Source organism: Girardinichthys multiradiatus, chromosome 3, assembly GCF_021462225.1.
Source record: "Girardinichthys multiradiatus isolate DD_20200921_A chromosome 3, DD_fGirMul_XY1, whole genome shotgun sequence".
In the NCBI taxonomy this organism is placed as follows: domain Eukaryota; kingdom Metazoa; phylum Chordata; class Actinopteri; order Cyprinodontiformes; family Goodeidae; genus Girardinichthys; species Girardinichthys multiradiatus.
The window spans coordinates 39,930,409-39,944,585 of NC_061796.1; the positions used below are offsets into that span (position 1 = coordinate 39,930,409).

General features: G+C 38.3%; 1 protein-coding gene across 1 annotated transcript in view; it reads left to right on the forward strand.

Moving 5' to 3' along the window:
* The first annotated feature begins 1,054 nt into the window (after window positions 1-1,054).
* The window catches only part of LOC124863434 (retinoic acid receptor beta-like), a 29,178-nt gene continuing 16,055 nt past the window's right edge, over window positions 1,055-14,177 (forward strand). Inside the window, exons 1-3 of the mRNA XM_047357806.1 lie at window positions 1,055-1,531; window positions 5,791-5,951; window positions 7,798-7,939. Coding sequence (XP_047213762.1) covers window positions 1,357-1,531; window positions 5,791-5,951; window positions 7,798-7,939 — 478 coding nt within the window. The 5' untranslated portion in view covers window positions 1,055-1,356. The remainder of the gene's footprint in view (window positions 1,532-5,790; window positions 5,952-7,797; window positions 7,940-14,177) is intronic.

Here is a 14,177-nt window from a genome sequence, read left to right on the forward strand (position 1 = left end):
TACATTGAAAGCTTTCAAAAAGAATTTTAAAATGCATTGCTAAAAATGGACAATTTCTCAGCAGGACATTTCATACTTCCTACTACTGCAGCATAAAACGTCATATTTCTCAGACACCACACAAGAAAAAAACTGTACTGCTCAGGTGTAAAGAACAAGGTGCAAGAACTCGGACACCGGGGCTGCATCGGTCTTTAGTATTGATGATGACCCAACAGCCAGTCTTTTTGCAAAGCAGACAGCTAATTTAACACTTATTTAAACAGTGTTTTTGCAAAGACATTTATTAGTGTTGATGCTAAACAAATTGTATGTGTCTGTGCTTTGCATAAGGTTAATGATACCAAGGGTTAGCAGTTTTTGGGGAGTAGTACAGCATATTGTAGTACAAACATATTTATGGGTGTACATTGTTTTAGTTTATATAAATATCTTTAAATAGAAAACAAAATAGTAATAAGAGATCAGTAGCATAAGTGATATTGCAAATAAAATACCCTTCAGATGAGACAAAGGTAAATGAAGACTTTAAATATAGGTCAGTTTGTCAACTTATCTGTAACTTGAGGCTTACCTCAGGTGATGGACTTCATATCATTTCTGCATCTTTGTTTCACCTTCTGCTAGGTTAGAACGTTGTTTCGCTAATCCCCGACTCACCTGTTCCTAATTACAGTTGAGAGAGCTGAAATATTAACGGCTGCATTGTGGGTAATGTAGGCATCTGATTTTCCCTCGACTATCTTGGTGTTGTCGGGTATTTTATGGCACAAAACACTTCAAAAACGAAAGTTTTTGAATATATTAGATGAAAATGCAGGGATTTAATGTTTTCCCACACAGCACTGGTTACTGGAGGTTCGTTGCTGGTTTCCAGAGCCGGTGATGATGTCACACCAAGGCTGGGTCATGTGAAGGGCAGCAGCAGAGGAGGTTCACGGAGAGTTCAGCCGCATACATTAGGTAACACCATCGCACGCCGTGACATAACTAGTGCGAGGCAGGTTTAGATGAGACATTTATCAATAAAAAAAGCCAATATAAGATTAAAAAAGTTGTTTGGCAAACTTTATTATGCAAAATAACCCCCACCTGGATGCGTGGAAGCGCCCAGACCTCAGTGCGCAGACTGCGCGCCAATACGCACAGTTTATGAGCGACGGAGGAGTAAATTAAAGGTCTGCTCCGGCGCTCACACGCCCCTCATAGTGTGATGCTTCTGCTGCATGGTCTGCTGTTAAACAACCGGTTGTAAACCTGGCAAAAACGGACTGAAAGTCGTTACTATCAGGAGGGACCCTTCTTTTCTTTCCATGCGGAGAGCGTCTTCTCCAGCAGGACTCCCCTAACCAGGTCATGTTCGACTTCATGGAATTTCAGGTTTTCGGTCCAGGAGAAATCATAGACTTCTACACGACTTCCAGCCCTGGCTGCGCGCTGCAGGACCTGGACCAAGACCAGGACCAGGATTTGGTAGCTTTCTTCCCGGAGCTGATCGAGCCAGACTGGCCGGAGCATCGGTGCTCGCAATGTAGGTGGAAATGCACTAAATGGTGTCTGCATGTGTAATAAAATCAGTTGTGTTTTTTCCCCTGTTCACATAACCTCTAATATTATTCTTCCAGAGCTTCTTGGAAATTTGCACGTTCTCTTTTGCTCATGAGTCTCTGCTTTTTCTTTGCGATGCTGCGTTCCTTCCATACATTAGATTGCACTGACACTGATAGGCTTGCAGGTCATTACAAATAAAGATGATGATACAAAGTAATGAAGGAATTCCTTTATTTAGCTTTAAATGTTTTTGACAACATAATTGGGTGTTTATTTGCATCCCAGGTTTACAATACCCAATTGTTTTTTATAATGTTTTTGTTTTGTTTATTTTTGCGAAAAGTGGCAAAAATTGGGTTGAAAGCATGTGAATTTGTGGCATTAGTTTGTAACATTCATTTAATAAGAAGTGATTTTAAATATAGATGAGGGCAGCAACCATCAAATTTTGGAACTATTAAATGTAAAACTTAACTTTATATGCAAGTTATTGTTCATAGTCAAATAATATAAAGCAAACAAATGGAAAAATGTAATCTGATCCTATTTATAAAAATCTGTAAAATACTTTTGAAAATGAGGCGGATAAGTGTTCATATTAATAAAAATATTTTAAATTTAGTAGAGCAAGTGTTTAAGGTGTGTTATTTAAAATGCTTTTTCAGCATGTAGCTTTAAATGAATGGGTGAACTTTTGCATGTCTTTTTAGTAAATCTATTACATCAGAGGAAGTTAATTTCTCCTGTAAATGTGAGCTATTTAAACTCAAAGAAAACAAAAGCTTCCCTGATTAACATCTATTAGAATTACATGGTTGTATTGTGCAGTGAAGTAACTATGAGCAAACGTGATTATGTAATAATATAAACTGGGTAATAAACCTTCAAGTGCCTTGTTGTGCAGCACATTAGTGTTCAAAGACATTTATCTACTTGCTGCATTTTAAAAGCTAAACAGAACCCAAACTGATGTCTTATCTGTGGTCCAGTCTTTATCTGGTCACTGTGAGGCTTGTCAGCAGTTCTCTAACAGATAAATGATAGGAGGCAGAAAAAAGAGAATGGAAAGTGTGAATGCAGAACAGCTCGTGTCCATGTGGTGGTCTGTGTTTGGGACCGGGTAGAGCCGGTCAGTTGGGGGTCACCAGCGGGTTCACAGGACGGTCACTGGCTTAGGAGGTGAGAGGAGAGCAGAGACAGACTGCTTTCCAGTGAAAGTGGAAGTGGAAGCACCAGTTCATCAAGCATCAACTGTAAAAGCTCTTGTCATACAGACATGTCCCACCGTGGACTAATATTTAATGGTTAGAGCGTCTAATTTTATTAGACAGGAAATAAAGTTATTCTCTTAAGTTAGATTCACTTATTAAGCTTTAAAAATTCTTAAAATAAACCTTGAGAAGTCCCATTTTTTCCTGGTAGATCACAAGCCACATCGGCTAAAAAGTCACCTTAAGAATTCCCATAAATTCAGTATATAAAACAGAAAAAAAATATATTTCCAATAATTACTGGTCATTTTTACATTTCAGTTGTAAGTTGTGATTTAAACATTTTAAATTAAGAGTCATACATTTTTCTGTAGACTAATATAGGATAACTACAACAAAAATGGTTGGTAGAAATAAATTACTACTTGATTTGCTTAGCAGTATTTCTTTATGCAATTTTAATGAAAACATTATTATTCTATTATAAAAAATGTAAAAGCGGTTTTATTTTAATACAAATGTTGAAAGTGATATTTATAATATAGAATAACTCCAATATTTAAAAGTATTTTACTATATTGTGCTACCCAAATAATATACATTTTTAATATTTTGTAATTTGTTAAGTGTTATAATCACACTTTTTTTTGGATAATGTGTAATTTTGCATGTCAAATACTGTTTTTAAAATGTATTATTGTAGGAATTACATGTTATTAGGTTGGTTGAGCCGGCTCTTTTTCCAGTGTCATATTCTTTTTATTTTGAGTTTTTTATTTAGCAGTGACATAAAACATCAAAAAGCAGCAAATCGTCTCACTGGAGATGCTGTAATTAGATTTTTTTTAAAGCCATTTTACTTTAATTGACAGATTTCTTTATTTCATATCTACCAAAAGAAGTAATACTGTGACTCTTTACTGAGTGAAGCTTTAAGAAAAGACAGTCTGTCTAGGTTGTGAATTCTGATTTTAAAAAAAGAGCATAAGCAGCGAGATCGATCACAAAATAAAACTCTAAGCTTATTTTCAGCATTTCATATTTTTGTAGCATTGTAAATATGTTTTGCCTGCGAAAAGAATCTCAGAGATTATTTCGTAAAGTTCATGCAGCAGCACCTAATTCAAGCAGAAGGTAATTGTTTACCCCCTTCCCTGATCAAATCACTCCCACCCTCTTTCTGCGCCTTCATCCTCCTCCTCATCAGTCAGTTTGGCCCGTGGCATGCTCCAGTATTGTTTTGCGTTGGGGAAGCCATCGACCTGATGGAGGTTCCCTTGTTTGACCCGTAGATTGCAGGTTCAGCCAGAGGCCGTGGGTTCAAGGGGATGGAAATGAGCAATTTTTCTCATTTTGTCCCCCTTTTCGGAAGAGCTTTTCCTGGTTTTCTGTTGAGGAACACAGCAGTGAAGGTGATCGGGATCCCAGCGGAGATCTCTTTAGAAAAATCAGTCTTAGAATAGGAGGGCTGTGGATTTTGATTTAGTGATGTGGGTGAAGAAGGGTGCTGAGAATCTTTCTATCTGGATGATATGCTGAATGTGTTTTTGGAAGAAATAAAATAACACACAGCTGCTCTGTGACCCATTCATCATTGTAAAGCTCTGCTGCATTTTGTCTGACTTTGTAGTTTTATCTTGCTGGATAAATAACCCCACGCTTAATGTGTTCAAGCTGGACTGTTTGTCAGCATTAGTGAGGGCAGGAATGTCCTCCTCTGTTGCTGCTCCAGGACCGGAGATAAAAGCTGATAAGCTTAGTGTAAATTTACATAAGATTCCTGCCATGATAAAACTTCAGATGAACAACTCATGTCAAACTGGAATGTGTCTTTTTTAACAAAAGCACTACACTCCATGATTTAACAGCTTGCAGAGCCTCATTCAGCAGAAATAAAAATCAGTAATCATCTTCTTTGTTACCTTAAGAGTTGTTTACAATTGTGAAGGAATTTTGCTCAATTCTTCTTTAAAATATTGGTTCTGTTCCTTTCAGTTATTTTTTTTCTACCCATCATTTCAGTCAACTCAAAAGCATATCATTCAGGTTGAGGCCTGGACTTTGACTGGGTCATTGCAACATCCAAAAACGATACTTTTTTCAGAAATTCTGTTGATGTTATTTTTGCTTACTGGTTTTGAGAACCAGTTTGGGCCAGGCTTCAGTTTTGAGACAGATCTCCTCACACTTGACTCTAATACTTTGGTATAAAGAGGTATAATATAGGCTAGGAAACAAGCCTAGATTGTCATCAGTCCTTTGGTCCATTGTAATTTCTCTGAGCATTGCATGGTCAAACCTTTGTGTCAGTTTGCCAGGACATCCAGTCTTGTGTTTGCGTTGGACTTGTGAATCATCTCTCTTATTGTAGAGCAATAAGCTTCAAATAGTTTAGAGAATGGCCCTTGTAACCCTTCCTAGCAACAGCTGATTCTCTAAGATAAACCGCTGATGTCTTCCCAGAAATGATCAGATTTCCTGCTTTTATAGAGCGTTTTAAAAGAGTCACACTTACACATGATGAGGTAGTCAATGCATTTGATTATCAGGCACCTGGTTGATATTTTATCTAAAACCTCAGGTGGAAATCTCCTGCTTGTGGACTTTGGTTTAGCTTTTGTTAAATAAAAACAAAGCATGATGCATGAAATACATCTGGTTATTTGAGACTGTAATTGTCTATTATTTTTGAATTTTCGTTATAATTTTCTAATGCTGAAAACAACCCCAAAAACCAAAGCGTCTGTATGCATTTTTCTTTTTAATACCACTGTGCACATCCCACCGGACATCTTTATAAAGTAAACCCTTAAGATCCTGGTAAAGTTTGTCCTCAAAAATTGTCTCCTTACTAACATTTTTAAGTTTTAACAAAATATTGTTGTGGAAATAAAAAAAAAGTTGTGAAATTGTCTTTTTTTCTCCTCTGTAAAAAATGCTCTATAAATAAAATTTGATCGAGTAAGGATCCCTGTCTTTGACATGTTTGTTCATCAGTGTTCGTATGGTGTTATTTTGTTTTTCACAGCAGTGGAAAGCCAGAGCTCAAACTCCAGCTCCAGCTTGGATGACCTGTTTGCCACCCCCCCCACCCCACCTCCACCTCCACCCACATACAAGCCCTGTTTTGTGTGTCAGGATAAGTCCTCGGGCTACCACTATGGAGTCAGCGCCTGTGAGGGCTGCAAGGTAACACGTCAGACCAGTCTTATATAGGCTCTCATTAATGGGACTTTTTTCATCTAACCAGCCACAGGTCAAAGTGTGTGCTCCACTTGATTGTGTATGACTTGATTGCTTGATTGCTGTATTTGCTTTGAAACATCACTCTTAACTCCATATTTTAAAAGATCCAGTAGATATGAAAAATGTATGCTTAGTCCTGTTAAAGGCAGGGCAGGTTTTTAAAATGTAAAAACGTAGACAGAAATAAATAGTTGCAAACATTTTTCCCAACAGAATTTCTAAGGCAATAGATTAGGGGTGCACCAATCTATCCGTTGGCCAATTAATCTGCCCCGATTCTCTTAATTTTGGGAGGTCAGTGATCAGCCGATACTTACATGTGAAACTAATCTTAACCATTGATCTTATCCGCCGATCTTATCTACTTGTATAACTTATGGTTCAAATTTAGTTTCTTTTTAAAATGTGAAATATGAAAGACTAAAGGAACTGCAATACTCTAAATGTTTAATCTAAATTTGAGAGGACTGCCTCATGTGTAGTTAAAACAAGTTTGTATTGTTTCACGGTTAATGTTCAATGTTTTTCAATAAAATAAGATTGAAACTGTGAAGGTGTATAGTGACCTTATAACACCTGACATTGTCAGTTATAAAAAGAAAAATGGTATCGGTCAGAATCAGCAGGTCACGCTTTTTAAAGATCAGTAATTGGTGATTGGCCAGAAAACTGCAGTAGGTGCACCCCTACATTAGATTAAAAAATAAGCCATTCATCATCAACTGGAGAAACTCAGGCAAAACAGTGACAGTACATGTGTCCACAATTGATGAAAGACAGGAGAAAAACTGGTTATGGAGGCTGCCAAGAGGCCTACAGAACCTTAAAGGAGCTGAAGACATTTCTGACAAATACTGGCTTTGGAGAGATGGAAGAAAAACAACCCATCCCAGGTAAGCTTTACAAAATCACATTAACAGCCTTCTAAAATTGTGGTAAAATTACCCTGGTCTGATTATACCATGATTGAACCTTTTGTCCATAATTCCAGAAGCAACACGGCACATCACCAAAAGAACATTATGCCCTTAGTAAAGCATGGCAGAGGGAGAATGATGCTTTTGGACAGTTTTTCTTCAGCTGGAACTGGGGCCTTAGTCAAGGTGGTCGGAATCATTTCCATATACCAGTCAATGTTGGCATAAAATCTTCAGGCTCCTAGTAGAAAGTTGAAGAGGGACCTCACCTTTTAAGATGACAACATCCAAATCAACAAACATTTCTTCACCTGGGGCGCTGCACTAGGTGCCACATATTCGGAGGTTACCAGTCCTCAATGCGGCTGAGCCCATCGACCATCTCCTCTGCTTGTTTCATGTCTAATTACTGTAAAAAACCAACCAAAAAAAACACTAGTGCCACAAAATCTTAAATAAACGGCTCACTAGAAGGAGATTTTGGGTGTGGTCTAGCCAAAGAGTTGGCTAGTTTTGTCAATTTCATCCCTAAAAGATTTCAGTTAGTTTTTTATTTGAACTGTACATGTTATAGGTCACATTAAAAGTAGAAAGGGGATTTGAGAGGTTTGATCTTGGTCTCATTGGTCTCATTTTTGGCACAAAAAGCCTGCCATCTTAACACTTTCTGAACCACTGTATATTAAACATTTAACCATTTGAAGTTCCTACAAGACAAAAGGTACTTTGTGTCAATCTGCATGGTCTGACTTGCTTGGCACTTTGCTGCTGGTACACCTGAATTTCCCCACTGAGAGACAATAAGGTTATTTCTATTCTACTTTTCTATTCTTGCAACTGAGATACGCAATATGTTCTCTCTGTCTTTGCAGGGTTTCTTCCGCCGCAGTGTGCAAAAAAACATGGTCTACACTTGTCACCGTGACAGAAACTGCATCATCAACAAGATCACCAGGAACCGCTGTCAGTACTGCCGCCTGCAGAAGTGCTTTGCTGTGGGGATGTCCAAAGAGTGTAAGTGTTGATTTCACTCTGATTCAGCAGCAGGGCCCATGAGACTCACTCAGTAAAAATTAACTGTCATAGGATGCAGGATCTGGAACATACTAATTAAAAAAAATCATTTATCCAACATCATAAAGTGCAAGACACCCTTGGAGTACAATATAACACAATTGAAAGCATTAGACATACATTACGTACGGGGAAAAGGACAATATAACATGTCTTTAGTCAAAATGATTAAAAATTAAAGAACTTGTAGGACTCTAGTTGATAACAAGGGTTTAATGCATTTTACCAAAAACAACTTATTGTGTAAAATTTAGCTTTGTGTGTTTTTGTAAAAACTCTTGATTTTATCCCATTTTTTTTAATTCATAAATGAATTCTTAAGTGTTTCCAGAGCCAAACGGTTCCCCACTACTTTTCTTTTTCTGTTGATGTTTCCACCAATTCCCCAACAGGAGAAAATAATGGCTTTTTTAGGGGGGCTAGAGGTAGGCTTAGGTATAACAATATTTCAAACACAGTAGACTGATATAATCCACACTTGAAATAATATACTGGTTAGATTTTCACTTGTGTACCTGTAATTTGTGCAATTACTCTTACCATTAAGGGGTTCTCTGCACTATAACTGTACTTGCATACTCTCAGATCAGTCCATCAGTCAATTTCTACTGCTTCTTCCATAGTGGGTCGCAGGGAAGCTGGTGCCTATCTCCAGCAGTCTATGGGCGTTGACCAGTCCATCGCAGGGCAACACAGACACACACACACACACACACACACACGCACACACAATCAATTCAAGGGGCAATTTTCGAGAAACCAATTAACCTTACAGTCATGTTTTTGGACTGTGGGAGTTCAGTTTAATTTCATTTATAAAGCGCCAATTCACAACATATGTCGTCTCAAGGCACTTCACAAAGTCAATTCAATCGAATCATACAGATTTCAAATCAGGTAGATTTTACCCAATGGAAACATATATATAGTGAAGAAAATTGGCCCAAGCACCGAACCCTGTGATACTCCACAATTAACCCTGGAGTTTAAAGATGATTTATCATTTACATGAACAAACTGGAATCTGTCAGACAAATAAGATTTAAACCAACCTAGCACTGTTCACCTGATCCCCACAGCATATTCCAGCCTTTCTAAGAGAATATTATGATAGACTGTATCAAATACAACACTGAGATCTAACAGGACAAGTACAGACACAAGTCCATTATCTAAGACTAGGACAATATCATTAGGACTCTTGGAGAAGCCGGAGTACCCAGAGAGAACCCATGCATGCACGGGGAGAACATGCAATCTCCATGCAGAAAGACCCTCCGGCCAGTTGTCAAACCTAGCACCTTCTTGCTGCAAGGCAACATTGCTACCAACTGCTCCACCGTACAGCCCCAACTCTCAGATCATTCTAGCTAAATTTCTGCTCTATGTTCTGATTTGTTTCTGTCTTTATATGTGCTGCAAAACGTCCTTCTCCCTGTAAAAAGGCAGAGACTCCACCTGTAAAGTAATGAACAACTCCTGTGCCTTAACAATACAGAATACATTCATTAGACAATGAAACAGACATTTTTGAAAACTTTACATAACCTTTATTTCCAATAGTTTTGACTTACAGGTAATAACCCAACCAGTTTTTCTCAGGTGAATTTCTTGCTTGTGTTTTTCATTCAGCCAACCAGGATTTAGTTACCTTCTGTTGAGTTATTTGTTGTGGCTCATCTCTTCACTGTAGGATGAAATAACCAGCTATTATTTTACCAGAGCTACTGCATGACCCCATGAATAAATAATTACTACGAGACTAGCATTACGAAATGTGCAAAAACTGACCTTGAACATGCATACTCATGCACAGATGTAAACACTTCATTATTCTGACCGAGACTGTTAAAAAACACCTTCAGGTGACATTAGATTGAACTGAATCATCTTTTAATTCCATGTATGGTTCTTTTGAGATTGCCCAAAATTGAATAACCATAAAGTTGTTATGGTACAATTTAAATGCATGTCCATACATGTTAAAAGTAATTTCATTTCTCTCGTGAGAGTATCTCAGTGTAGGTCTCTGGCCTTGAAGAAAGTCATATTCTTATCATCAGTTTACAAAACATTCTCTCTCTGAAAACGTAAACGGTGTCTTGAAACAATACTAGAATTATTTTTTCCTACCTTGTTATCTAATGTAGAGGTGGTAAACACTCTCATCCGTGTGCTTCGGAGAACTACAAGAGCGATGGAGTGATGAAGCACAGGTGGCAAAGACGACCAGAGAGAAACAGTGCATGTCTGACCAGCAGAAACACACTGGACCAGAAAACCTGCCAAATCGAAGCAACAAACAAGTTTGATCTACCTGTTTAAAATTCTGTTTTGATCTTTCATTCCCCAAAATTATTCTTTAACCTTTCAGCAAGATGGTCCACAGATTGCTTACAATTCGGTTCTGAAATCCAACGAGAGGAAGACCCAAACACCCAACAGCTCTCCAGCCTCGGAGCAAACAGGATAAAGGCAGTCCTGCCGATCTTTCCGGTTGAGAGATTCAAGGCCTAGAGACCTGACGGTACTTGAAGCAGAAGCCCAAGGTGGTTCCTAAATCGTAACAGTCATCTGAAGATCCTCTCTGTCCTGGACTATCATGGGGCATTTTTGTGGCACCTGACCTCCGGGTCTTCCTCTGTTCGGACCCCTCTAATGAGGTCTTTCCCTCAGACTACAGACAGGCATTTAGAATCAATTATGTGTGTAAAACTTAGGTTTTCCTTTTCAGAGAGAGAGAGAAAGAACCATTTGATTCGGTTATAAGCTAAGGAAAATGTAAACATTTATTTTCTCCTTCTTTAAATAGATTAGTTAGATTTTATATATGTGTATTTATGTCTTGTAAATTATTACTGTGATTACTAATAGTTAATAATAGTTATTGAAACTTTCACCGACTAGATGCAATATAATTCAACTAGCCAGTGTTATGATTTATAATTATGATTTCATTGCTTTCATTTGAACAATTTAGTCTCCTTGATGAAGAGAAACTTCCATTTTGATAGATTTGAGACCGATAAAAAGATTTTATTTAATACATACCGATGCCACCAATCAATCAGATGTAAGCTATAGTGGTGAGACACTTGTTAATGGATTCAATTAAATTGATTTTCACATCCAAACTGCTGCATCAGCCACTACTTCCACTGAAAACTGTTTCCAGGCAGATGAACTTATCAGCAAAACACTCAACAATTAAAGGTGATACAAGCAGAGTGCAGCATTTACTGTAGGAGTGGTAACCTCCTATATCAGTATCCATGAAATGTCAGCTGATCAGCTCAGTTCTTTTGCCTCTTGTGATGTCAACAACCCAAATATGTCAGGTTTTCTCTTCAGTAAGCTGTTCTAAAATTTAAAAAAAGGTCCATACTTCCAGCCAGCTTTTTTGTTATTGTCAGTGTAGAGTTGTTGTTGAAACAAAAAATATAACACAAAATGGTATCTTTAACATAAGCTTTAAAATCTGGGTCGAAAAAAAAAAGTATTACACAAAATTAAATCACCCAAATATCCATTCCGATAAAGTACTGTTTTGTCGGTTTTAAAACTCGCATTTGTGGTCACACTGAGTAAACATCCATTTTAAATATCAACAAGCATCTGATCTCAAAGGATATGTCTTCTTTTCTACAAACCACTCACAACTCATTCATGTTTCTCAGCCTAAAGGTTCAGTGCATCAGCCGAAGATTTTCATCCTTTCAGCTTCTAGCCACTCTAGCCTGCAACAGTCACTCTAACTGTTGCAGTCTCATAAAATCTGAACAGGCCACTGAGCAAAAAGCTAAACAATCTCCTGGGAAACATTCTGCCTGGGTAAAAATAATTAAACATTCATCTGAGTAGCCTATTTATTACAGTGCATTCAGGGCAGGAAGATGGAGCTTTTGCCCTGGGCCCTCGCTTTTCAGGCAGCATTCAGGCTCCACTTTTGAGGTTATTAGAGCTGAATGCAGCCAGACAAAAAGCCCTGCAGGTACTATTCAGAACTGAATATGATGTCCTGGGTATATCTGCAGTCAAGCCTAGGAATATTTGTACCCTTTGTAGATTTAGATTTAAATTAAATTTGTTCAACTAAGGTTCTTTTTTGTAGGGATATGGTATCTCTTGTCAAAAACATTTTTTTGCACCCTGCTCAATAATTAATAGAAATATCTTTAATGGCATGACAGCAACCAGACCCTGCTAATAACTGCTGCCCAGGTCTTTCATGTTTCTGCTGGTATTTTGATGATTTAGCTTTAGTGATGACCTCCAAGTCTTTGAACAAAGGCCTTTTCCTCAGATTCAAGTCATGTTTGACTTTCAGTATGATCTTCTTCTAAAATACCATGTTTGTTTTACACTATGTGTAACAGGATACAGATTTTGTAAAAAGATGACTTTGCTCTGGTCAGTCTACAGCATATTTTTCCCAAAGTCTTGTGGACCAACACGATGTTCGTTGGCATATGTGAGACGGACCTTTTTGTTCCTTTCAGTCAGCAGTTGTTAATGCCTTGAAACTCTCCCATGGCTGCAATTTTTACCCAGTCTCTTTCTTATTCTTGAACCATAAGCACTGGGCCCCTGCATGAGTTGTAGATGTGATTTTGGAGTACATTTTGTTCATGACTGTTTTATATTTTCTTTATTTGTGGTAAAAGGCTCTCGCTGTGGTTCGCTGGTGTCCCAAAGCCTTAGAAATTGCTTTGTAACCCTTTCTAGACTAATAATTACTGGTGACTTTAGATCTTTTCTTGCTTCCTACTTCATGTTGTAAGATAGGCCCTGTTTAAGGGATATCTTGATTCTACAAGTCTAGAAATGTAAGAAATTTAACCAAAATGTGGGGTTAATTACTGGTAGTTCATCATACGAGGATTTGAACACTTTGCCACTTAGTCCTAGATGGGTTCGGATACTCTCTTCTCTTAATAAAGGAAATCATCATCTGAAAAGTGCATCTTTTATTTATTTTGGTTGTCTAACATTAAAATGTGTTTGGTCTAAAACACCTAAGTGTGACAAAACCTGAAAAAAATATGTAAGGGGGCAAATAATCCTTCATAGCACAGTAAATAAATACAGTATACAAAAAGACCCGCACTAAGTCTCTGCAATGCTCAGCAGCACTCTAGCGCCTCACTAAATGACCAAAATACAGTGCTATGCAGCGACCTAGATAACTGAGAGTTTGTTATATGGTATGAGCATGGGGAGGCTGCAGGACAGCGCTGGAGGTTCCACCCAGCTACATTTTCTCATTGTTACTCACCCACATTCAGAACACAAACACATTACGTAAATACGTCACATGTATGAGACAGTTGTATGCTATGTAACTGCTCCCAGGCCGCCTCGGTAAGTGTGTAATACAATCACTGTCTGTTTTCCAAATGAATGCTGGATGTAGGGCATCCAGAGATAGGAGGAGGAGGAGACAGAGGAGGAGCAGGCGGTTGGAGGGAAGAAGGTAGAGACCAAGCAGTTGCGTAATCCTGAGTTTCCCTGACATGTGCGTAGCTGCCTGAGCCAAGTCAGTGGGACGCATCAAAACGTGTTGACGCCATTACCAAAGTGATTATGAAAGGTTCTCTTGCATATTTATCTGTTTCATGTGCTCCCAGGACTAACAGATGGCCCACAGATACCTGTTAACTGCTTTCATCTAAACAAAAAAGAGTTTACTAGGTTTGAGTGTGTGTGTGTGTGTGTGTGTGTGTGTGTGCGTGCCCAGTCCACACAAGGAGAAATGGGTCATGAGGGCTAATGGTTAGGTTTCAGATTAAGATATGAATTGAGTTTAGGTTAGGGTAAGGATCAGGGCTAGGCTATAGCAATAAATGGAAATCAATGCAATGTGTGTGTGTGTGTGTGTGTGTGTGTGTGTGTGTGTGTGTGTTCCTGTCTTGGCATCACAGTGAGAACCATTTTCCCGATTTCACCATCAAATTGAGGACTGTTTGTACCAAAGTGAGGACATTTTGCTGGTCCTCACGACCTATTTTGCTAACGGTTAGGTTTAGGACTAAGGTGTGAATTGAGTTTAGGTTAAGGTTAGGGTTAGGCATGAACTGGTAATGGTTAGATTTAGGGTTATTGTCACTGTTAGGGCATAGAAAGGGTTGAAAATGACTGAAAATCAATGGAAGTCAATGGGAGTCAACAGATGGTCCTC